General features: G+C 34.3%; 1 protein-coding gene across 1 annotated transcript in view; it reads right to left on the bottom strand.

Moving 5' to 3' along the window:
* The window catches only part of LOC101895663 (uncharacterized), a 203674-nt gene that overhangs the window by 21087 nt on the left and 157221 nt on the right, over positions 1-25366 (bottom strand). Inside the window, exons 5-7 of the mRNA XM_059120134.1 lie at positions 11603-11675; positions 2630-2797; positions 2290-2488 (exon numbers count right to left, since the gene is read on the bottom strand). Of these exons, the coding sequence (XP_058976117.1) occupies positions 2290-2488; positions 2630-2797; positions 11603-11675 (440 nt within the window). The remainder of the gene's footprint in view (positions 1-2289; positions 2489-2629; positions 2798-11602; positions 11676-25366) is intronic.

Here is a 25366-nt window from a genome sequence, read left to right as displayed (position 1 = left end):
ACTATGGTAGAGGGTATGAAAGGAAACAGTATAGTGCTTGGAGCCGTTATATGGGTTATAAAAAATAGGACAATTTTATACCACAACAAGTAAAAAGGCATTGAATTCGGCCAGGCCAAACTTTGAATACCCACCATTTGGAACGAATTGGGGAATTTTCAAAAAATAAATGAAATAAAATGTGTTAAATATTCTATTAATAACTTACGAATACCGAATATGGCCGTTAGATTGGAGTCTATATGAAGACGTGGACCTTCATAGGCAACCTTTGTCATAAGACATTGCAATACATATTCAACTGCGGAACTTGAGAAAAAACAATCTGGTGAATAATGTAGCTAAAATCACTAAAATACCGAATATAAGGAGGTACCATTATTTGTCGGCTACACTAAAACGTGGACCAGCACAGACAATTTTCTGTCATAGGCTACGAAAAATATTTGGCTACAATAATCTAAATATCGAACATCGGGAGTACCGTAATAAGTGGATTATACGATATCGTGCACCGATACATTATGGGATATCTTCGAACTTGACCTGCTTGATCTGTGCAAAATTTTTTTTCTTGTGACTTTTTTTATATAGCGCCCTCCAGAAATGTTGTCAGCTGAGTTCCGGTGCTTTTTCAATGGCAAAACTAGTTATCTTAAAATAAAGGAAACTGTAATAATTGTTTACTGTCTTTTTTAGTAAAATTATGAAGGGTACAATTGACCACCGCGCCATTATCTATGTCCCAAAATTTATTCTCGACAATTAAAAAAAAAAATCCTCCCGAAAGCTCTCAAAATTTTCCATTTTATTTCCCCATAGAAAATTATCACTTGCAAAACTAAAGGAAGTTTATGATATTATATTTCGAATATGTTATTAACATACACAGTGCGTTTCTTTTATTATTTTTGCACTTTACCTCAATAATTGTTTAAAAAAAAGTGATCAAGAAACATTAGTAAAATGGACCGTTCAGGATGGTATTCTCAAAATTATATATTTATTCAATATGTAACATATAAACCATTATTGTAATATAATTGTAAATTATATATTCAAAGTTAATTAATTTTTTACAATTTTCTACTTATTAATGAATGGAGGAATGATCGCTCAAGAAAAATGCTTTCTGTTAGAATATAATTACTCGGGAAATTTCATGATTGGATAGACAAACAAATTTCGACGTGCAACATTTTTAATCGAAAACACTCTTTTGGCAAACAAAACACGACTTTATTTTAAACATCTACAATAAAACACCATATGCCTAAAAGTATGCTAATACAAATTAAATGAATTTTTCTAACTGAAATACTGCTAAAATTCTATATTGTCTCAAAAGAGAAAGAAATATTTTAAAAATCCAATTTAATCCTCTTCATTTCCAACCAATGAATCCCTACCTTTATTTCAACAATTTTAGATTTGAGTTCCTTCTTTTGAAGTTGCAACATATTTGTATTGAATTTCAACTATTTTCCAAACAACCTCAAGGTAACCAACCTCTATTGTAATTCGCCTTACAATGAAAATCAGATTTAATGGTCCAATGGCTCGCATTCCTAAGCCTAGCAAGATTCGGTGGAAAAAATATGAGTCAGGCATGTAACCTTAACTTTTATACTAAAACTAATCAATTTAACCAATTAATCACCCCAGAAACGACGATACACCAGACAATCGGCTTTGTTTGACGTTTGGTTTACGATTTGTATTGCCAGCCGCTCTGGGCAAGTGTGTGTGTAGCGGTGGCACTACTGGCCAATCGATGGCATCTTCAAACAAAACAAATGGCAACAACAGACATTATAACATGTATTGAGATTGAAACTGTTTTGTTGGATCCATATTATGGAACATTCAAGCCATCATGCATACAACAATACTCAGCCACCCGTTCAGCCCACCTTTCGTCCAGCCATCACCCATCATTCGTTGTCTATTCGTCAGATATATTTCAACCTTGTACTTGTTTTCCCATTGTTGTGGCATGAACCTACTTTACATCTTAAGTGTAGTGTGATGCTAATGTTTGACCACACAGCATTATATGCATGTGTGTAGGTTCGAACATCACTACTCATTGTATTATTGTTTTTTTTTTTTGTGAAGAACATCAAACGAAATTTGAAGTACAAAAATTCTAATATCGAAATTGTTGGCGAACAAATTGTTTGTTTGTATTTCAGTCTTAAATCACAGTAGAATTCAATTCACCTGTCTGCCAGGCTGCCATCCATTTCGTTTTGACCTCGACGTCCCCCCCCCCACCATTGTACTTACCTGGTGGCAATTTACTTTTCAGCATATCCATTGCAACGACATTGACAATCAGTACCCATATGGGGCATTCCAGTATGTCACTTTCGGACTTAACAAAAGCCACCGCTGACAGACATTGAGTCTCCAAACGTCGTCGATCGGGATAGGCTCGTCTCAGTTCACGATTAACATTTGATTGAAACTTTTTCATATCAAACAACTGCAAAGGGAGAGAAACAAATAAATAGAAGACGACATGTATGAATGATATATCGAGAGACAGGTGGCAAGAACACTGTTCTATTGCTGGCATTGCAGGGAGCCAGATTTAGTAGGAGAATGGGAATGTTTTCAAACTCACTTTGACTATTTTTTCACTTTCCAATGCCTGATTGGGTAATTTCAAAATATCGGCTCCAATAGAGGTCTCTTCGTTGGGACTGCTAGCCGTGCTTTTGATATAAACATTACTTTTGGCATAACGTCGTATTAAGATATTGCCAGCATCGTCCATTTTGATTTTGACACCCTGAAAATATATAAAATTGAAATTTATTAAAAAATGATTTCAAGATCTTAAAGCCTCTGCCTCATCGTTACAGATTATATATCTCATACGTCCAAAATGTGCTTCAAAAAAATAATAAATAAATAAATAAATTAATAAAATTAACAAGTAAAAAATCAGTAAATTCGACCGGGCCGAACTTTGAATACCCTCCCCCATTTAGAACGTATTTTGGAATTTTCAAAAAAAAAAAAAATAATAATAATAATAAATAAATAAATAAATAAACATAAAATACTTTAAAAAATCTGTTAAAATCCTAAAAATACCGAATATAGCCATTATTTTGGGGCCTATACGAAGACGTGGACCTGCGTAGGAAACTTTTGTCATAAGTCATTACAATATTTAAATACGAAACTTGAAAAAAAAAGAATCCGGTAAATGGTGTAGCTAAAATCATCGAAAGACCGAATATAGGGAGGTATCGTTATATCGGGGCTATACGAAGACCTGGACTTACATACCCAAGGCTGTAGTACATACAAGGAACTCCAAATAGGAAATTTCGAACAATTTCGGTGAATATTGTATCTAAAATCGTCAAAACACCGAACATAGGGAGGTACTGATATATAGGGCCTATTCGAGTACCTGGACTTGCATAGACAATTTTCTGTTATAGACTGTAGTTCCCATTACGAACTCTAAATATGAAATTTGAAACAACCCCGGTGAATAATCTTGCTAAAATCATCAAATTACCAGATGTAGGGAGATGTCGTTATATGGGGCATATACTATATCGTGGACCTATACAGACATTTCTCTTCAAGTGGGTAAAGTGCTTAGAAAGAATTTCTAGTACGGATTTTTAGACAAATCCATTGAAAAATGTAGCCAAATTTACCAAAATACCGAATATAGGTAGGTATTGTTTTATAGGGCATATATCCTTTATCCCCTATATAAAACGGGGGTCTTTATATACAGTACTCAGAAGGAACTCCTTTTGTGGATTTTCAGATGATTTCATTGAAATGTTTGGCTACAATCATCAAAGTACCGAATATCGTGGAGGTTCCGTTATATATATGATATCGTGGACCGATAATACTGATATATGTAAAATGTCAGCTTTAATCGTTTTGACTCTAGCGTGACGGACGGACAGATTTACTTTGTTAGGTCTAAAATTATTATTTCCATAATATACTATGAATGGTGAAGGGTATAAAAATACTGTAGGGACATAGGGCCTCTCTTTGAACGAAACCGGTTTCAGGACATTTGAGGTCGATCTAGTCAAGATCTTCAGATACAGGGTTGCCCATGTTCGACGGACCCATGGCCCCATTCCAATCGACGAGGCTTGTCCGCAGGCAACATTCTTTGCGTCAATTGAATTTTGTACGCGAACAAATGCAAATCAATGCGAATAATCCGTTGTAAAATAGACCGAGCCATACCCAACTGCTGAGAACGGCGTTTTTGGGATATTCTTGGGGACCTATCAACACTGGCTCGTACGGCATCGATATTCCCGGCCAATCGCCTTGGTCGACTTTTATATGGCCTCTTCGGATTAGAAAGAGCCTTACCAGTCGAAAATTTTTTGTATAAACGCTTAATGGTGTTCATAGAAGGCGCACTTCTCACATTTTGTAATGTTTTAAAAGCACGTTGAGTTTTCACAATTGACTTCTTCTGTTGAATGTAAATTTCAGAGCGCTCGCGTGGCGTGTATTGGTTCATGGTAAAAATCTGCTTGGACTGACGCTTCAAACGCGGTATGTCATTAAGCGATGTGACATCTCTGTCAAAAGTTATGGCGTTGCCAGATGGGTCCGTCGAATATGGACAACCCTGTATATATACAATACTCTTCCAGGGGCTAAAGTACTCAGAGGGACTTCTTTTGTGGATTTTCAGACAATTTCATTGAAAAGTTTGGCTACAATCATCAAAGTACCGAATATCGGGAGGTATATATGATATCGTGGACCGATATAGCTCATCTTCGAACTTTACCTGCCTGCAGACGAAAAACTGATCTTTGCAAAATGTTAGGTTCCTTCTTTATTCATTTTGACTCTAGTGTGATTACAACAGATGGACAGGATGGGCAGGCCTAAATCTTCTTAGGATTTTACGCTGATCAAGGATATATATACTTTATTATGTCTAAAGTTATTATTTCGATGAGTTACAAACGGAATGATGAACTTAATATGCCCTCCATACTACGTGTGGTGGAGGGTATAAAAAATACCGCAGGCACATAGGGCCTCTCTTTGAAAGAAATCCGTTTCAGGATATTTGTGGTCGATTTATTCATGATCGTGATCTTGAGATACAAAGGAAAGAGAGAAACAAAAGTATGAGAGAGAGAGAGAGAGAGAGAAAGAGCCTCTAGATCCCCAGGCCTATCAAGCAAGACTGAAAGGTACCATCAACTTTCAGAAAGTTATGTAAAGTAAACACCTTCATTGGGTATTCAATAAAAAGAAAGCATTCTAAAACACTCTAAAAAAGATAAGATCTATTATGGGTTTTTAAAAAGGGAATTCCTTTCAAGAGTTTCTATTAAGTAAATACCTTCAAAAGGTTTTCTTTAATTGTTATAATAAATATCTTTCTTAAAAAAAAAAACTTTCAAAGGCCTTCTAAAGACAAAATGCCTTCAACAGGTCTTGTGGTAAGAGCAATGCCAACAACTCTTTTGGTAAGAAACGACCATCTAAAGGTACTCTATACAGAGAAGACCTTGGAAGATGTTCTAGAGATCTTCTTTTAAAAATGGTCCTCTAATTTTTGTTCTTAAAGAAAGCCATCTTAGGAGAAAGCCATCTTAAAAACCCGTTTTAGGATCTTCTATTAAGAGAAAACCTTCAAAATTTTTATTTTTAAAAGAAGACCTCCTAAAAGACTCATTAAAAAGGCCTCTGTAAAGAGCTGAATAACAAAAGGTCTTGGTAAGGAACGAATTAAAAACCAATAAAAAGGAAGTATTTGAAAGTTTTCCAGAGATGTTCTATAAAAGATGTTCTATAAATTTTGTTTATGGAGAAAAGTCCTTCTGAATGTCTTTTTTCAAGCAAATGCCTTCTTAGGATATTCTAACTTCTTAGGATATTCTACCTTCTTAGGATATTCTATAAGAAGAAAAACTTTTTTTGTTTTATTTTATTCTTTTTTTTTTTTTTTTTGAAAAGAAGGTAAGATATGTTTTAAAGAAAACAACTTTTAAAAAAAAAATTTCCAAATTTCTCTAAAAAAATGCAACATAAAGATCTTCATATAGAAAAGACATTCGAAAGACCGAGTATAATAACAATAGACGCCAGTGTAATCAGCGTCATGCTTAAGTGTTTAATCCTCCATTTTTTATACCCTCCACCATAGTATGGAGGGTATATTAAGTTTGTCATTCCGTTTGTAACACCTCGAAATATATATTTTAGACCACACAAAGTATATATATTCTTGATCAGCATAAAATTCTATGTCGATTTAGCAATGTCCGTCCGTCCGTCTGTGGAAATCACTCTAGAAATGAAGTAGGTTGATAAAATTTTACTGAAATGTGTACTATGTCTACAAGACTTTTGGTCTTGAAAATGGGCCATGTAGGTCCACGTCTTCGTATAGCCCCCATATAACAGTACCACCCGATATTCAATATTTTGATGATTTAAGCGATATTATTTACCGGAATTGTTTCAAATTTGGTGTTTGAAGTTCGTAATGAATACATCCAAAGACAGAAAATTATCTGTGCAGGTCCACGTCTTCGTGTAGCCCCCATATAACGGTACCCCCGATATTCGGTATTTTGATAATTTTAGCGACATTGTTTTCCGGAATCGTTTCAAATTTGGTATTTGAAGTTCGTAATGGATACTACATCCTAAGTCAAAAAATGAGCCATGTAGGTCCACGTCTTCATATAGCCCCCATATAAATGTACCCCCCGATATTCGGTATTTTGATGATTTTAGCGACATTATTTAGCGGAATCGTTCAAAATTCGGCATTTGAAGTTCGTAATAGATACTGCAGCATAAAATAGAAAATGGGGTATATAGGTCCACGTCTTCATATAGCCCTCATATACCGTACCTCCCGATATTCGGTATTTTGATGATTTTAAAGACATTATTTACCAGGATTGTTTCAAATTTCGCATGTGAAGTTCGTAATGGATACTTCAGCCCATGCCAGAAAATTGTCTGTACAGGTCCACGTCTTTGTATAGCCCCCATATAACAGTACCCCCCATATTCGGTATTTTAATGATTTTAGCTACATTATAAACAGATTTTTCTTCAAGTTACGCATTTAAATATTGTAATAACTTATGACAAAAGTTGCCTATGCAGGCCCACGTCGTCGTATAAGTATTCTGCATTTTTATGATTTTAACAGAATTTTTAAAGGATTTTATTTTTTGGAAATTGACAATTTTGTACCAAATGGTGGAGGGTATTAAAAGTTCGGCCCGGCCGAACTTACAACTTTTTTACTTGTTTTAGTTTTTTTTTTCTTTTTGAAAAGAAGGTAAGATTTGTTTTAAAGAAAACAACTTCTCAAAATTTTCAACAAAGAATATACTTTTTTAAATTTCCCTTAAAAAAATACGACAACATATAGATCTTCCATATAGAAAAGACTTTCGAATGACCAAGTATAATAACAATAGACGCCAGTGTAGTCAGCGTCATGCTTTAGTGTTCAATCCTCCATTTTTTTTAATCTAAGGGTTTTCAGGGAAGCTATTTTTGAATGATTGGAAGAAATTTATAGTATGTTCATATAACATTGATATTTTTGTTTCGTTATTTTCGAAAATAAAGTTTAGATTTTGAATCCACATTATTTATGACTTTTTGGAAGAATTAATTTAATGTCCAGGATAATGATTTTATGCTACAAAGAGTAGAAACCCCATTTTTGATAATGTTAAATCTTCTCACATGTCTTCAGAAATCACATATATATTTAAGTTATGATAATTCAAGATATGGATTTAAATATTTAAGCATCCTTACTAAAATCATTTACTGAATTTGTCATCCAACGAATTTTCAAAAAAAAAAAAAAAAAAAAAAAACATCAAACTATTGCAATTAATGCTATTGCTGGGTTTGGCAATTTTTCTCAAAGCTGCTGCCTGAGAAAATTTTACAAAACACCAAAAAATTAAATATAACCTCTCTTAAGTGTTTCCTTGAACTTTTGTGCACTCAATATCTGCTTGAATAATTTTATGTAATTTATCAAATTATTAACAAAAAATAAATAGATAATGTCTAGAATGACCACAAGAATGTTAACCAAGCCATTAAACACATACACACCAAATATGGTGAAAATCTGCTTGTGGGTAATGAATATTGAAAACATAGATTATGTTTTGAAATTTTGCAAAAAAAAATATTTTATTCTAAGATTTCGAAAAGAGTAGACAAGAGGCAAGAAAAGGAAAAAAATTGACGCCAGCGGCTAGTTTGAGCTGGTTAATATGGATCAAGACTGATATGATATGGCGTCACACATGATTGAAAAATTGCTTCTTATGTTGGCTGTTGTGGGGCATTAAGTAGCCTTAGTGCAAAAAGCAGAATAGAAATGATTTATTTCTAATTAAAATATAATTTTGTTGTTGACTGCTATATCATGTTGTTAGTCTTTGGCCAATCCGAACTGGGCGTTGGCTAATGACCACCACAGCCAAGAACGTGTGACAAAACATGTTCTTGGCGAGTGGGTGTTGCTTGCAGGCGATCTGGCTTGTAAGCTTATATATCATTTTGAAAGTTATTAATGGGGTTTTGTTTGGTTTTTGCAGAAACAAAAAACCGAAAAAGAAATAAAGATAATTTCGGTTGTTGTCAGGTAACCATATTATAGATTTAATTTTTTGGATAACCTACATCACCCTGTTTGAACTTTGAAAAGGAAGTAGTTTTGGCATTTTCCTCATGAGTCAAGACACATGTATTAGAGCTGACAAACTTCGTGGACTACTGCCCAGGGCAATTAGATAGGGGGCTAAGTTAATTTGAATTTGGTGGGATCCTACGCTGTTCAGTTCGGGTCAGACAATAATTTCTGTCGAGAGGCTTTCCATCCTCGAAGAAATCAAAATTAAAAAAATATATCCAAATCGATTGGAAAACTATGGTTAAGACCCTTCGCAATAACTAAAATCAGGGGCAACTTTATTTAAAGGCTGTACCCAAACGTGGACGTTGATATAGAATTTTTTTTTTTTTTTGAAAATCGCGATTCCCCACAATAATAACAAAAAAACGGCGAATTTAAATGGAAAATATTACTCAAATGTAAACAATATTTGAAATTGGGGTTTATCCTTATATAGGGACTATACCAAAAAGAGGGCGGAACAATGATTCTAGAAGTAATACCAAACTCTCTATAAATTTTCAGAGCTCTATATTAAATATTGCAAAACATATATCAAACTATTGGGGTCCTTTTGTATATGGTCAAAACTATATAAAGACCTTTAAAACGTTTGGCCTAAGAGCCCGGAACTTATTTGGGGTTTCGAGCTACAAACTGAGTACTAACACATCTACCTGAAATTTTCCACATTCCAAACTGACTATTGGCCCGCGGAGCTATAGGAAAATGTTATACCCTCCACTATAGTATGGAGGGTATATTAAGTTTGCCATTCCGTTTGTAACACCTCGAAATACACACTTTATACCCCACAAAATATATATATTCTTGATCAGCATAAAATTCTATGTCGATTTAGCGATGTCCGTCCGTCTGCCTGTCCGTCTGTGGAAATCACTTTAGCTTCCAAACGAATTGAAGTAGATTGATAACATTTTACTCAAATGTATGTTATGTCTGCAGCTCTTTTGTTATTGAAAATGGGCTATGTAGGTCCACGTTTTGGTATAGCCCCCATTTAACGGTCCCCTCCCGATATTCGGTATTTTAATAATTTTAGAGACATTTTTCAACGGATTTGTTTCTAATTTGGTATTTGAAGTTCGTAATGGATACTTCAGCCTAAGACAGAAAATTGTCTATGCAGGTCCACCTCTTCGTAGAGCCCCCTTATAACGGTACCTCCAGATATTCGGTATTTTAATAATTTTAGAGACATTTTTCAACGGAATTGTTTCTAATTTCGTATTTGAAGTTTGTAATGGATACTTCAGCCTAAGACAGAAAATTGTCTGTGCAGGTCTACCTCTTCGTAGAGCCCCTCTAATACGGTACCTCACCATATTCGGTATTTTAATAATTTTAGAGACATTTTTCACCGGAATTGTTTAAAATTTGGTATTTGAAGTTCGTATTGGATACTACAGCTTTATATAGCTCCCATACAACGGTACCGCCCGATATTCGGTATTTTTATAATTTTAGTTACATTATTCACTGATTTTTTCAAGTGTCGCATTTAAATATTGTAATGGCTTATGACAGAATTTGCCTAAGCAGGTTCACGTCGTCGTATAGACCCTAATAAAACGGCTAGATTCGGCATTTTTGAAGAGGGTATTCAAAGTTCGGCCCGGCCGTACTTACAGCCTTTTTCACTTTTTTGGCAACTTTGATACTAATATTTTCCTAACGGAACTAGAAAAGTATTTTCTTTGGTGACTTAAAGTGAAATTTGCTTTAGATTATTTTTGCCTTTGGCGTCATCCTTCTAAAGCGATGGTTTGTAGGAGAACTATTTACCACAAAAATGAGTTTTGAATATTTATGAATTCCTTCGTTTAGGTAAGATTAGTTCTCAATTGGGTCCTATAGTAGATTTTTATGGTGAATAGTTTTGTAGAATATTTTGACTTGCTACGTTAAAAGGGATTTTCTTACCATATTTTTAAAAAAAGGACCAAAAAGACCCCTAAGTTTTGACTTGCTACGATCCAGTTTAAAGGGATGTTTTCACCATATTTTAAGAAAAGGACCAAAAAGACCTCTATGTTCCCTTGACTGACTCGTTTCAGGGTAAAAATGTCTACCAATAATTATCGCCAATATTGTCCGTTTCACTATGTAACCAAAACGAATTCCAAGGAATTTTAATCCGAAAATTCCCAAAAGGGTTACCATTTTGGTTAATTTGCGATGTAAATTTTAAAAACACCGATACACGTGTCTTCTATTTTTTGCTCAGCTTTCATTATCTGCTAGACTTTCTCCGTAATTGTTAAAAAAATTTAATTTTGTCGCAGTGTTTAATTTTGTGAAATAGTTGACAGGCAATAGGGTGTTTGTAGCTGAATTTTGAAAGAAAATTGAAAATCCGGAAAAAATTTCGTAGAGTGGGGAATTTCGCCCCCCCCCTTTTTTTGCTTACCTCGCGATGTAATCTATCAAAACGCCGAAGCCAAAAACTAGTATTTTTAGCTCTACTTTCATATTCTTCTGGATTTTTTCTGTAGTTATGAATTTTGTCGCACAGTGTTATTTTGTGGAATTTGGCTGGCGGCGATCGCGTTTAAAAGGAGTTTTGTTTACCTATATTTCGAAAAATAACACCATAAAAACCGTTTGGGTGATTCGGTTGAGGGTTAAAAATGTAGACGGAAATAATCCTGATATTGTTTTCAGTAATATTGCCGAAGATACTATATGGCTCAAATATTCTACGGAATCTTAAAAAATGCGGAAGAGGAGGGAATTGTCCCCTCTCTTTAGGTCACTTTTTAAAACATCTGTATTCTAATTTTAGCTCTAATTTAAAAATCTGTTTAGTTTCTTCCTGTCATTATTTTTTGTGTTGCACAATGTTATTTTAAAAGATTTTCTATTCCACCAACTCACCTGGCCAATGTGTTTTTTAAATTCCTCTGTTTTCTGATCACGCATTGGATTATCAAAGCCACATAAACCGATTCTGAAAAAAAAGAGAAACATAAAAATAATTATTAACTATTATTAGCACTAGCTTTCAAAAGAGAAACTATAAACAATTTTCGTTCACAACAACAGCAACAGCAACAAGAAAATCAAACGTTTCACAAATTCTCTCTAGTCTGTCAAACTGATGTCGTGTGAATCCCATAAACTTTATGGTGCTAGATGTGAAGTTTTTTTTTTTTTTCAATACCATTTTGTGTATTTGCCACAAAGCGTATCTATCACTCTTGGCAAGGCACTAAAGAAGAATAATATGTCTGTCATTTAAGTTTTCTGTCATTAAGTTGTTAATTTCCATCATGGAGTATGGATATTGGTTGCATAAGATTTATATATTTTTTTTTTTTTTGAAAATTTCATTCAATGTCTCGGCTAATGATTTTATGATATGTCATAAAATTAAAAATTACTTTTAAATTTCCAGATGAGATTCCAATGCGTAGCTTTGGGTATCGAATCATAAATCGGTAGACTACTAATGTTCACTTAAGGTTTATTGCATGTGGACATTGTTTTTATGGTTATGATTAACTTTCTGGTCTGCAAGACAAGTTCTCATGTAAAGTGAAGAAGATAGCTCATTGTAGGGTTTTAAGACTATTTTTGATGGACTTTAAGACTCACAATTGAAGATTTTTAGAACATTTAGAGGCATGTACAGCTTTAATCGTTGATTTTAAGTACCATTATAACGGACCTGTAGAGCAATTATCGTAAAATTTAAATATTTTTCAAGGCCTTGATATCAATAATCGTGGAGTCTTAAAAACAAGTTTTAAAGATTTTTTAAGGGCTATCAGAGTTATAAGTAGTGGAATCGGAGACTATTATCCGAGATTTAAAGGATTATTTTTGATAACAATAAAGATAAATTGTAAAAGGGGAATCTAGTCCTATTCACAGATCTTTAAAGAAAATTTATAAGGGTAGGATCAAGGCAATGTTTGTAAGTGATTAAGACTATGCTGGATAATTCAAAGACATTTTAACGGGGTGGCTAAAGGACCAAAACTGTAGATTTCTTGAGAGTATTTTTAAAAGAATATCAAGGCTAAAATTAAGGAAGGATCAAGGCTATAATTGTGGAGATTTTAAGGAAAAAAGTCTATAATTATTAGTTTAAAGAGAATTTTTGAGCAAAGGATTAACACATCGATTGTATTTTTGGTTATTTTCGGTGCTTAAACTTTTGAGATTTCAAGAAAATTCCTTGGGGAAATGATCGAGGATTTCTTAAGAGTATCTAAATGGAAAGGATCAAGGTAATATCCAGGCAATATTTGTGGATATATTTCAAATATTTTAGAGGAGAGATAAAGTCTATGCTGGATATTCTTTTAGAAACATTTTATGGACAAAAACTGTGTTTTTTTTTGAAAATATTTTAAAAACAAAAAAAAAAATACGAAAAGATCAAGTCTATTATTCTGGATATTCCTAGAAAAATGATGCTGTAATTATAAGTTTTTTTAAGAGATTTTTTGAGCTACGGACTAGGGATTGTTTTTTTTTTATATTTGGAGCTAAAACTTATTCTCGTGATGGAACTTTTGAGATTTAGAGAAACATTTTTGGTGAATGAAGGAGGTTTTAATCTAGGATTTATAAAAAATGTGTATATGGAAAGGTTCAAGGTAACATTCATGGTTTGATTTTAAAGGTTTTTATAGGAAGCTTCAATGATGGCATATTTTGAAATATATTAGTGAATTTTTCGAGTATTTTTATATCCTCAGCCCTCAACCTCAGGCTGGATATAGTATGTAACATTTGATGCGGCCAAAACGTGTCTCTTCGAAATAACGGTTTTAGAACGTAGGTCTCTTTGGACCAATTCCGTTTCAGGACATTTGGAGTCGAAGGGAGTATCCAATTTGGTCCAAACATGATATATCATAATATTATTATCAAACTAAGATGTAGTTCGGAGATGTGCAATATCGGTCCACTCCTTCTGGAGTGGACTTTTTTCTTGCACAGAAAGAAGAAGGATGGTCCGATTTTGCACCAACTTTACAACTCTTATTATTTGCATCAGTGTTAGGTCAAGTGCAAAAAGGAGCAATGTCTGTCTACTCCACCAAGTACCTCCCCCACAAAGGGTCAAAATTTTGAATGATTATACATCCTATGAAATGTGATGTTAGAGTCCGATTATTTTCAAACTACACACATTACAATATTTTTATGAATCCATAGTCTGGTATGAGGATGGGATATATTGGTCCACTCCTTCTGGTACCTCCCTCACAAAGGGCCAAAACTTTGAATATCCGTGAAGCTCATGAAACGCGAAATTACCATTCGATGCCATTCAGACTTGACAAATAATAATATTTCTATCAATACAAGATCTTTTATAAAGTTGGTAGAGATCGGACCATTCCTCCTGGTACCTCCCCCGCAAAGGGTCAAAGTTTGGAATAATTATAACTCTTATAAAATATGATGTAAGGGTCAGATTATTTTCAAATTACACACATCACAAATTTTTTTATTAACCCAAGGTCTGGTGGGAAGTTGGAATATATTCTGGTACCTCCACTACAAAAGGTTCAAAACTTTGAATATCCATGAAGCTCATTCAGACTTGACAAATCTCAATATTTCTATCAACACAAGATTTGTTATAAATATGGTAGAGATCGGAATATTCCTTCTGGTAAATCCACCCCCCCTCCCCCCAAAGGGTCAAAATTTTGATTTATTAGAACTCTTATAAATTGTGAAGTAAGAGCCAGATCGTTATCAAATTACACATATCACAATATTTTTTATTAACCCAAGGTCTGGTGTGAAGATGGGATATATCGGTACACTCCTTCTGGTACCTCCACTACAAAGGGTCAAAATTTTGAATATCCATTATGCTCAAAAAACGCGAAATTAACATCCGCTTCCATTCAGACTTGGTACATCACAATATTTCCATCAACACAAGATTTGTTATAAAGATGGTAGAGATCGGAATATTCCTTCTGGTAAATCCACCAAAGGGTTAAAGTTTTGAGTAACCAAAACAATTATAAAATCTGAAATAAGCATCCCGATCTCTTCATATTTCACACATCACAATATTTTTATCAACATAAGGTCTGGTACAAAATTTGAGATATATCGGTCCATTCATTCTGGTCAAAATATCCATGGAGATCGTAAAACACGAAATTGACATTCCATTTCCATTCAGACCTGGTACATCTCAATATTTCCATCAACACAAAATCTGTTAGAAATATGGTAGAAATCGGACCATTTCTTCTAGTACCTACCCCACATAGGGTTCAAGATTTTGAAAAAGAAAACTCTCAAAGAAAGCGAAATGTGCATCCAACTCTCTTCAAATTTCACACATACAAACATTTTTGCTAACAAAAGATCTGTTGAGAAGATCCACCCACAAAGGGTCACCGTTTTTCAATATTTTTACAGGTCATAAGATACGAAACATTTTTCTAAAAATTATCACATATCTCATATAAAGTGAAAAAAGTAACCAATTTAGTCGAAACCTGGCACTTCGCAATATTTAAATCATATTTATTTATGTCCAATACGAAATGAACAATATTGACCCATTCTTTCGAAACCTACGCCATAGAGGATCAACAATTTGAATAATCATGACAGAAGTCAAAATATATTTAAATAATCGAACAGTGGCTGAGGGTAAACATCTTTCGGAAAAACCTGTGTGTCCTCCACCTGATGTGCTCTTATAACATTACAAAGTTTGTCTCTTAAGTCATTTGTTTTATTTCAATCCATCCCTCAATATTTCATCACCTAGATCAAAGAAATCAATTAAATACCTTCATTTATTACGAGAAACAGAAAAAAATAATCTAATCAAACATTAAAAACAAATTTAACATTCCACGATACCAAAAACGTTAAGCTGGAATGGAATACCTTTTTTTGTTTTTGAGGTTATGAAGAAACCACAAAAATGCTGCATTGTTTTTTCAGCAATATTTTCTTGCAGTTGGTTTTTGTTTTTTTTTTTTTTTTTAACATAAAATAAAATGCATAATACCTAGATACCGTAGATATATATATATATACTCCAAAAAAATATAAAGGTGTACATAAAAGGCGTTGTAAATATATACCGCTTTATACTATTTTTTGTTAAACATTTTTTGTTGATATTTTGCTAATAAGCAAGCAAGCCAGCCACCGACCGACCACGGCTACTGGTCGGATACCAACAACAAGTGAAACCAAAAAATATTGAAACAAAAAACTTTCAGCATAAAGTTAAATGTTGGTGTTGTTGCAGTTGCAGTTGCCGCCTTTGGTTGGTTGGTTGGTGGTTGCGCCGTTGCCTGATAATAGTACTGTAACATTTAGCCACTATCATTACCAACATTGCCACAATGAAGAACAACAAAAACAACAACATTTTTTTTGAACGGCATCGAAACTTCAGTGGATGACCTTGCAACCGTTGCACTCGCATAATCCTCTGCTGGCTGGCTTGCGGACTGACTGACTGGCTAACTGTAGAAGTGCATTAAGCAGACACCGATTGTTTTTTCGGTTAATTTTGCGGTGTTTTTTTATGTATTTTTGTTGTTGCGATTACATTTTTTTGAGCGTCTTTTGTTGTATTTTTTTTTTTTTTTTTTGAAGATATTTCAATTGTTTTTGTTGGCCATTTCAATTCCATCTGCGGATTGGGTGTGTGTGTGTTAAATGAGCTTGGTGCATTAAATAATGATGCCATGGTGTGGTTTTGCAGCAGGTTTCTGCTTCAGTGATGATGGTGTTGATGATAGTTGTCTCACTGTCAGTGTGGCCCCATTGGGTGGTGGCTACTTTTCGACCAGAAATATTTGGAATTTTGTCATTTTTCACGGCATTGATTTTGGTACGAATTCGAGATTTTTGTCGTCAGAGGTAGGCATAAGACGTATTTCACCTTTACTTCACTTGATCGGGATAAATATTTAAAATTAAGTAAAGCTTTCCAGATCTCTATTCGAGGACATATCGAAGTTTTTATACCCTCCACCATTGCGATTTTAACATGTGATATTTCTGAAATGTTGATAACCTTTTTTTATAGCCTCCCATAAAGAGGTCTCTCCAAATATGGGGTATTTTAATGATAGTAGCCAAACCTTTCGACGACACTTTTTAAAATTTGGTATATAAAGCGTATAAGGGATACCAACCTCTCAGGCAGATTAGTCTACATAGTCCCCATATTTTATTCGTATAGCCCCATATAATGATGTCTCCTGATATTCGGTATTTTCATGATATTAGCGCATTTTTCCAAAGGAATCATTTCGATTGGTTATTATTGGTTCCTGTTTTTTTTTTGTACCACCTGATATTCGTTTTATTGATTTTCCTATTATTTAAAAATATAAAAATTATGCCTTGCCGAATTTAAGTACCTTTTTTCTCGATTTTAGTTACTAAAATGTCGGCTCATGCAAATTCTCTTGTCTTATAAATATTGTCATTGTGGTAGGCTTCATAATTGCAATTTTCGCCCAATTTTTCGAAACCAAGCTAAATTTAAAAATAAATAAATAAAATTTTCTCCAAAGAGAACCCATGGTGGAAATTGTTCCTAGAATGGGGCCCTTAATTGAAGATCACAACCTATAGAAGACTAGATGCTCTTTTCTTATAAGATCTGTAGTTGGAGGGTATAAACATTGGGCCGGCCGTTTTATTTGTTTTCAAAATGTATCCATACAAATTCCGTTGGCCTCTAAAAATTTTTCCTTTATGATAGATTTCATATTCAGAATTTTCGTCAAATTTTTAAAAATCGCAAATTTTTGAAAAAAAAAAGCAAGTAAAAAAGCTGTAAGTTCGGCCGGGCCGAACTTTTAATACCCTCCACCATTTGGTACAAATTTGGCAATTTCCAAAAAAAAAAAAAAAATAATAATAAAATCCGTTAAGAATTCTGTTAAAACCTTAAAAATACCGAATGCTTATACGACGACGTGGACCTGCATAGGCAACTTTTTTCATAAGTTATTACAATATTTACATGCGAAACTTGAAGAAAAATCTGTTTATAATGTAGCTAAAATCATCAAAATTCCGAATATGGGGGGTACCGTTATATGGGGGCTATACGTAGACGTGGACCTGCACAGACAATTTTCTAGCATGGGCTGAAGTATTCATTACGAACTTCACATGCGAAATTTGAAACAATCCCGGTAAATAATATCGCTAAAATCATCAAAATACCGAATATCGGGGGGTACCGTTATATGGGGGCTACACGAAGACGTAGGCCTGTACAGATAATTTTCTGTCTTACGCTGTAGTATCCCTTAAGAACTTCAAATGCCAAATTTGAAACAATTCCGGTGAATAATGTCGCTAAAATCATCAAAATATCGAATATCGGGAGGTACCGTTATATGGGGGCTATATGATAACTTGGACCTACATGGCCCATTTACGAACTTAACCTGCCTACTGGCAAAATATATATGTGTGCAAAATTTTAGCCTTCTATCTCAATTCTGTTCGAAAGATAGAGTGATTACAACAGACAGATAGACAGACGGACAGACAGACAGACCGACACACAGACACACAGACAGACAGACGGACATGGCTAAGTCGTCTTAGAATTTTACGCTGATCAAGAATATATATACTTTGTTGGGTCTGACATGAGTATTTCGAGGAGTTACAAACGAAATGACAAAATTAATATACCCTCCATAGTATGGTGGAGGGTATAAAAAAACAAAACCTATATTTAAACTTTTTCCAAAGGGAACCCATGGGCCTCTGAGCACATGTGTTTTTATAGCAGATTAAACAATTCTATTTTGAGATGGATTCATGCGATGAACATTATCTCCCTACCTTCCACCAAGATGATATTTAGTACCATTTAGTACTTTTCGTACAATTATAATACACACTTCCAATACCGCCTTCATATCTTAATTCCAGATATAAATAGAGACCTCTGCGTGAAGTTTGAGGATTCTAGTCCTATATCTTCATCTAAAACCACATTTAGTGCTATTTAGTACTTTTCGTAAAAATATAGAGTCCCAAGCCACCTTCAAATCTCAACATCAGATACTAATAGTTATCTTAATATACCAACACATATCTTTATATCAAATTTCAGAATATCTAAATTTCAGAATATCTACCTCTTTCCCTTCAACCAAGTTCAAAATTAGTACCATTCGCCCTATACCAAATTTAGTACCATTTAGTAACTTTCGTGGAATTGAAGTACACATTTGCAAAAGGGCGATGGCCTATCTTAATCTCAGATACCAACAGAAACCTCGATATCATGTTTCAGAATTTTATCTCTAACCCTTCTACAAAGACCGTACTTTGTACCATTTAATACTTCTCGTACAATTATAATGTACACTTTCGAAACCACCTCTATATCAAAAAGATACCACTAACAGGGATCCCAATACAATATTTCAAAATTCCAGCTGCATCTGTTCACCCTAAACCAAACTGCTCAAAATTTAGTACCATTTTTTACAGTTCGTACACTTAGTACACATTTCCAAGACCACCCTTAAATATATTAAAATTGCTTTCCAACATCGAATCTCATATCAAATTTCAAGTTAATAACTCTATCTGTTCACATAATCCCAAATGGTACCATTTTAGAAGTTTTGTACCGTTTTAGAACTTTTCGTAATCTTGAAGTTCGAATTTCCGAAAAACATCAGTCCCGCACTCCATCTGCGACTCTCATTCTACATTTCAGAATTCTACATTTCTATTTGATTTTTTAATAAGTTTTAGTACTGTTCCCTTTTAGTAAGAATTTCCAAAAATTCAGCCTTTTCCCTACCCCTACGCACCAAAACTGACCTTCGAGCAAAATTTTAAGATTTTAATTTCAGCCGTTTCGTCAGGCAGTTATTTCTCGACTTTTTTATGTATTTAGATTTATGAGGTTACAGAGTACATACTAAAATTCTGTAACTAGATCATGACATTTAGACTTCAGTAAAGTACACCCGCCCAACACCCGTTTAAAATTTGCAGAATTTCGGGCACGAAAAAAATGTTTTTTTTTGTTTAGGCTTAGGCAATCAATACTTTTTATATTTTTTAAAAATTCGTTCCTTTAATGAAGTATACAGACAGTTGATCTGAATTGGCATCCCTACATTAAGTTGGTGTTTCAACTTTATTTGCCACATATGTTTTTTTCTTTTCAGCTTCTTTTGTATTTTTATTTCCATTTTTTACATTTATGCCGTTTACATATTTAATCGAAAGCAAAAAAAAAAAAAAAAAAAAAAAAAATAAATAAAAAAATCGTTGACTGCAAAAACAAAAGTAAAAGTATTGTTTCATTGTCGATCGAAAAAAGAGGATGTTTTATGAGACAATAACTAGTTCTCCTTATAAAGTGTTGTTGTTGTCTCTTGATATTTTATGTTGCTAAGCCTGAAACAGGCTTTCAAGATTGCATTGATAAACAAAAAGAGAAGGACATTTTGTTTTTTTTTTTCCTTTTTGTATTTTTTGGTATGTCCAGTTAAAACAAGATTTGTGATATTGCCAATGAAATAAATTTTAGTCAAGGTATTTCATTAAATAATAACGTTATCTACCTTGAAAGGAAGTGAGGTTGGATGTTTAAATGAAAAAAAAAATAAATAAAAAACCGGTAGTGGGGATTGTATGGGCTCCCTAGTTCTGCAATGAGAAAAGTATTGCCCTTAACCATTATTACATATTTTGTGAACTTGGGTCTAAAAACAAAAGACTTAAGACACAAACTTATCCAGTTCCCATACCAGACTGGCTCATAACTTCTATAGAATCTATCAATCTAAAAATTATTATTATTTTATTTAACGGTATTTTCTTGTAGTTTTTTCCCATTCCGTTTGAAAAAATTATAACAAATTGTAATCAATTTTTTTATCAGACATATTTGCATATTTCAACAAAAGAGCAAGAGGGGGAGTGGAAGTAAAGGGTTAGAGTTTTAACCTATTTTCCAAGATTTTTTTTATTGGTTGTCATCTAACATTTAACGATTATTTAATAAATATTATGAAACAAAAGAACCCTGAACTGGACACTCCCTGATTTATGTATGTTGCAAATTTCTCGGGCCATTTTCTGGAGTTGCTGTCTTAAGTCTTTTGTTTGCTTTTTTGCCAATCTATTGAGCATTTTATTAAAATTTACCATAAATCTTGGTGTCATTTACTGTAAACGCCAACTAAAAGTTGACAATGGCCATAGCGATATGGCGGCGGAGGGTGGTGTTCTTGTTTTTTTCTTACTTGGTAAACTGTTAAGCCATATGTTTTCTTGTTGTTATCTAACAACAATTGACAATATTTTTGTAGGAGCGAGGCGAGTTTTTTCTAATTCTACATTTTTTTTTTTCAATCAATTTCATTTATATTTTTTTTATTAGTGACCAAGTCGCTAGCCAACAGCCAGCCAGCTAGCAAGCCAATCAACAACATGCTAGAAGAATATTGTCGTTTATAAAGTGATTAATAGTTTGAAATCAGTTATATTGACATCAACACCCACGGGCTAGTTTCTTTTGTGTCCAGTCGATTTTCTATTTTGCGACACAAAATTTAAAAAAAAGTTTAAAGAGCAAAAATAAACGGCGCCATAAAGTGGCATACGGCTTGGCAGCGTGGTCTGAAGTTTGACGTTTTTGAGTTTTCGTGTTGGGCTGGCAATATAAGTTTTGAGATATTCAAAAAAAAAAAAAAAAAAAAAAAAAAATGGAAGGAAATATATTCTCCTTCATTCCACAGAAAACATTGAGGTCTTCTATTGCTCATAGATCACATAGAAGTCATCTTTTGATCGAAGAAGAACTGGAGCTCTTCTATTTCTACATAGAAAAGCTAATGGTCTTCCCTGCAGAAGATCTGAAGGATTTTTTTTTAGAGCGAGAGCTCTTATATTTCTTTCAGATCTTCTATAGGAAATATAACACATTGAGATCTTCTATCGGCCATAGAGGAGCTGAAGGCCTCTTCTATCGGCCATAGAGGAGCTGAAGACCTCTTCTATCGGCCATAGAAGAGCTGGATGTCTTCTATCGGCCATAGAAGTGTTGGAGGTTGACCAGAGAAGAGCTGAAGGTCTTCTATTGGCCATATATGAGATGGAGGTCTTCTATTGGCCATAGAAGAGCTGGAGGTCTTCCCTCGGCCATAGAAGAGCTGCAGGTCTTCCCTCGGCCACAGAATAGCTGGAGATCTTTATTTATATATTTTATAAATATATTTATAAGTCTTCTATAGAAGATTCCCACAATAGAAGACTTCTATGGGCCCATAGAAGAGCTGAAGCTCATCTATAGAAAAGCTTTAGATTATCTATAGAAAAGCTGGAGGTCAACTATAGAAGACCTCTTCTATCGACCATAGAAGAGTTAGAGGTCTTCTATTGACCAGAGAAGAGCTGTGGAGGTCTTCTATTGACAAGAGAAGAGCTGTGGAGGTCTTCTATCAGCCATAGAAGAGCTGTGGAGATCTTCTATAGAAGAGCTGGAGGTCATCTATAGAAAAGCTGGAGATTATCTATAGAAAAGCTGGAGGTGAACTATAGAAGATCTGGAGGTCATCTATCGGTCATAGAATGACTGCAGGTTTTTTATTGACCATAAAAGAGGTCTTCTACAGAAGACTTCCACTATAGAAGACTTCTATCGTACCATAGAAGAGATGTAGCCATAAAAGAGGTCTATAGAAGTGCTGTGGAGGTTTTCTATAGAAGAGTTAGAGGTCATCTATCGGTCATAGAAGAGCTGCAGGTCTTCTATAGAAGACTTCACAATATAAGACTTTTATCGACCCATTAAAGAGCTGTGGAGGTCTGATATCGCCCATAGAAGAACTGTGGAGGTCTGCTATCGCCCATAAAAGAACTGTGGAGCTCTGCTATTGACCATAGAAGAGCTGTGGAGGTCTTCTATCGGCCACAGAATAGCTGGAGATCTTTATTTATATTTACTTTATTTATATTTTCATTAGAGAACCTTAAGATCCGGCTACCTTTCCATTCTCTACAAAAGTATTTGATATCTAATATTGTCTATAGAAGTTAATGGGGTCTCCTACTGCCTGGTTGGTTCTCTTTTTAAATTGCAATTTATTGTTTCATTTCCTCAGACCCATGGATATTCAAATGATCAGATATTGATTGCAATTCATGTAATTCAATTAAACTTTTGACAACATCCATAAAATTGACACGGTGTCAACAGCAATTAAGAATAACCTACCATTGTTCAAGGATCGCGCTCAATATATCTTAAAGATTTAACAACAGAAGCATTCAGCTTCGATGCAAGAGGAGTATATTATGTCTATCCTCATATACAAATTTAGTTAACACTTTTAAATGTCAATTAATTACACACGCATGCGATCCACAACAAACAGGCAGACAGAAGTTCTAACCCTCAGTTTACACATTAAGGGCCCACTAAGAAAATAAAACCATAAAACCCTAAACGCATAAAAGGTTCTGGTGGATAAAATGATGATGGCCCTGGTAAAGCCACAGTAGCAACAGAAGTCTTGATTTAATTTATCACCCGGCATTGTGGTGGCCATTAAGAGGCAGAGACTTCTTGCAGAAGTCGTAAAGAGTGACTAATAAACCATCCTCCGTGCCGTTGTCATCACTATCATCATCCCTAGGATTCTTGGTTTACTTGCTGCGAAGAAGAAGGAAAAATGATGGTCTTTGATTTGTATGGCCCTAGGCATTTACCTTGGCTGGCTGACTCGCTGACAGACTAACTGAGTGGTTTGATGGCAGGCTGGCTGGCTAGTGTTGTTGTAAGGCAATAAAATGCAAATTATTGTAATGATCTCTAAACAAGGCGCACTCAGGGCATGTTGTTGGAAATACCTTGAGTGTGGGTATTAATTAGACACGCATTGTTGTGACAGGAGGTGCTAACTCATGCAGCTAACAAGGCAAGGAAGAGAGAGAGGGGAGAGCACCAAACAAAACAGGATGGCAAGTCATTTAAATTTAGCATTTCTAGTTGTTGTTGTTGTTATTGCAGTTGTTGTTACTCTTGATTACAATTGAGTAGATTGAGAGCGTAGTATGCAGTTGCTGGCTGGAATACCTTGTGTTAAGTTAATGAGAATTAATTTGACGACGATAAGATCTTGAATGGCAAATAACAAAAGACTTAAGTGACATACACCACTACTGCAGTTGGAGTTACTCGTATTTCTGTTGATGTAGTTGTTTGCTTTGCTTTCAGCTGCCCCAGAAGGGTGTGGGTGATGAAAAATTGTTTTGCGTAGTCGGTTGCAATTTTTCCATCATGTCACCACAAATATTAAATGTCATTTTAAATTATCTTCAGAACATGTCGAGTGGAACCTCATACCAATCGAACAATTCAGGAACAATCAAATGCATGAGGCACATGACAACGCCCTTCATCAATGTACAAGTCAATCATAATGAATAGAGTTTCGAGGAGAGTCACAGGCATTGTGTGCAAAAATGTGCAATGGTTAAGGGTGAGCTAGAGGGAGAGCTGGAGTAGTGTAACAGGGAGGACATTGATAAAAATGTCATGACAGAAATATACTTGAAATTGATAAATGTTAGAAATAAATTTTATACATCAGACCAAATCCGACTTTTCATTCTATTAAAAGTAATGAAACAACAACAAACTAATTAGACGGTATCAATTGCCTCACTGAAAAATGTATATTCCCATTATATGGCCTACTAGGCGATTAGGTCAATATGAAAGCAAAATAAGGTACTGTCTCAATTTCAGATTTATTATCTTACGTATAATATAAAAACTTTTAATAATTCTTAACATTAGGAGAGAGAGAGAGAGATAGAGAGAGAAAGAGATACAATCTGTTTTGAAAACAGTATTTAACCCATCGAAATTTCTTCACCTTTCAGAGGGGTATAATTCTGATCCGGCTTAATAGGCATAATCGTTCACTATCTGCAGTTCTTTATGTTCCTCTTCGGAAATGTTAAAAATGTTCTATTATTCAATATGTAAGGTAATATATTTGGCGTATAAGTTATCTCAACACCCATACGCAACCGAGAACCAGAATAATTCCGCAGTAGAAGAGCCAATATGTGAGCAAAATATTCCAAATATGACAGGTTTATATGTTCAAGCAATGATTCGTTTTTCTCGTAGAACCTACTAATGTTAAGCTTTTTTAAGATTCTGACTGATACTTTGAATGAAGTTCAACAGTTTATTTTTTTTAATGTTACGGCATATAAGTTATGCCGAGCATCAAAATAATTCTGATAAATATGATTGATGTTTTTTGTTGCAACAATTTTGGGAGAATACGGTTCACAATTTGCACAAGGGCTTCAATGCGTTGTTCTACACAGAAACTTCTGTTCGTTATTCCAACAAGTGCTTTGGTTTTTTAGTCCCCCGAGAGAACCTTGCGGATAAATTAACTTTGTTTAATGTGACGTATAAGTTTTGTCAATGCGAATGCGCAACCAGCCATCAGATTGACTATACAGTACAACAGGCAATTGTTGATAGGAGAATTTTATATTTAGTTAATAATTCTACTTCCAACACATTTGAGACCCATCGTTTACCACATAGAATTTCGGCTGGCTGTTGTCATAGAAAATTTAATTTGCTTCTAC

The sequence above is a fragment of the Musca domestica genome, unplaced genomic scaffold (assembly GCF_030504385.1).
Source record: "Musca domestica strain aabys unplaced genomic scaffold, Musca_domestica.polishedcontigs.V.1.1 16, whole genome shotgun sequence".
In the NCBI taxonomy this organism is placed as follows: Eukaryota; Metazoa; Arthropoda; class Insecta; order Diptera; family Muscidae; genus Musca; species Musca domestica.
The sequence above is the reverse complement of the archived record's forward strand: the minus strand, read 5'-3'. Positions and strand labels throughout refer to the sequence as shown.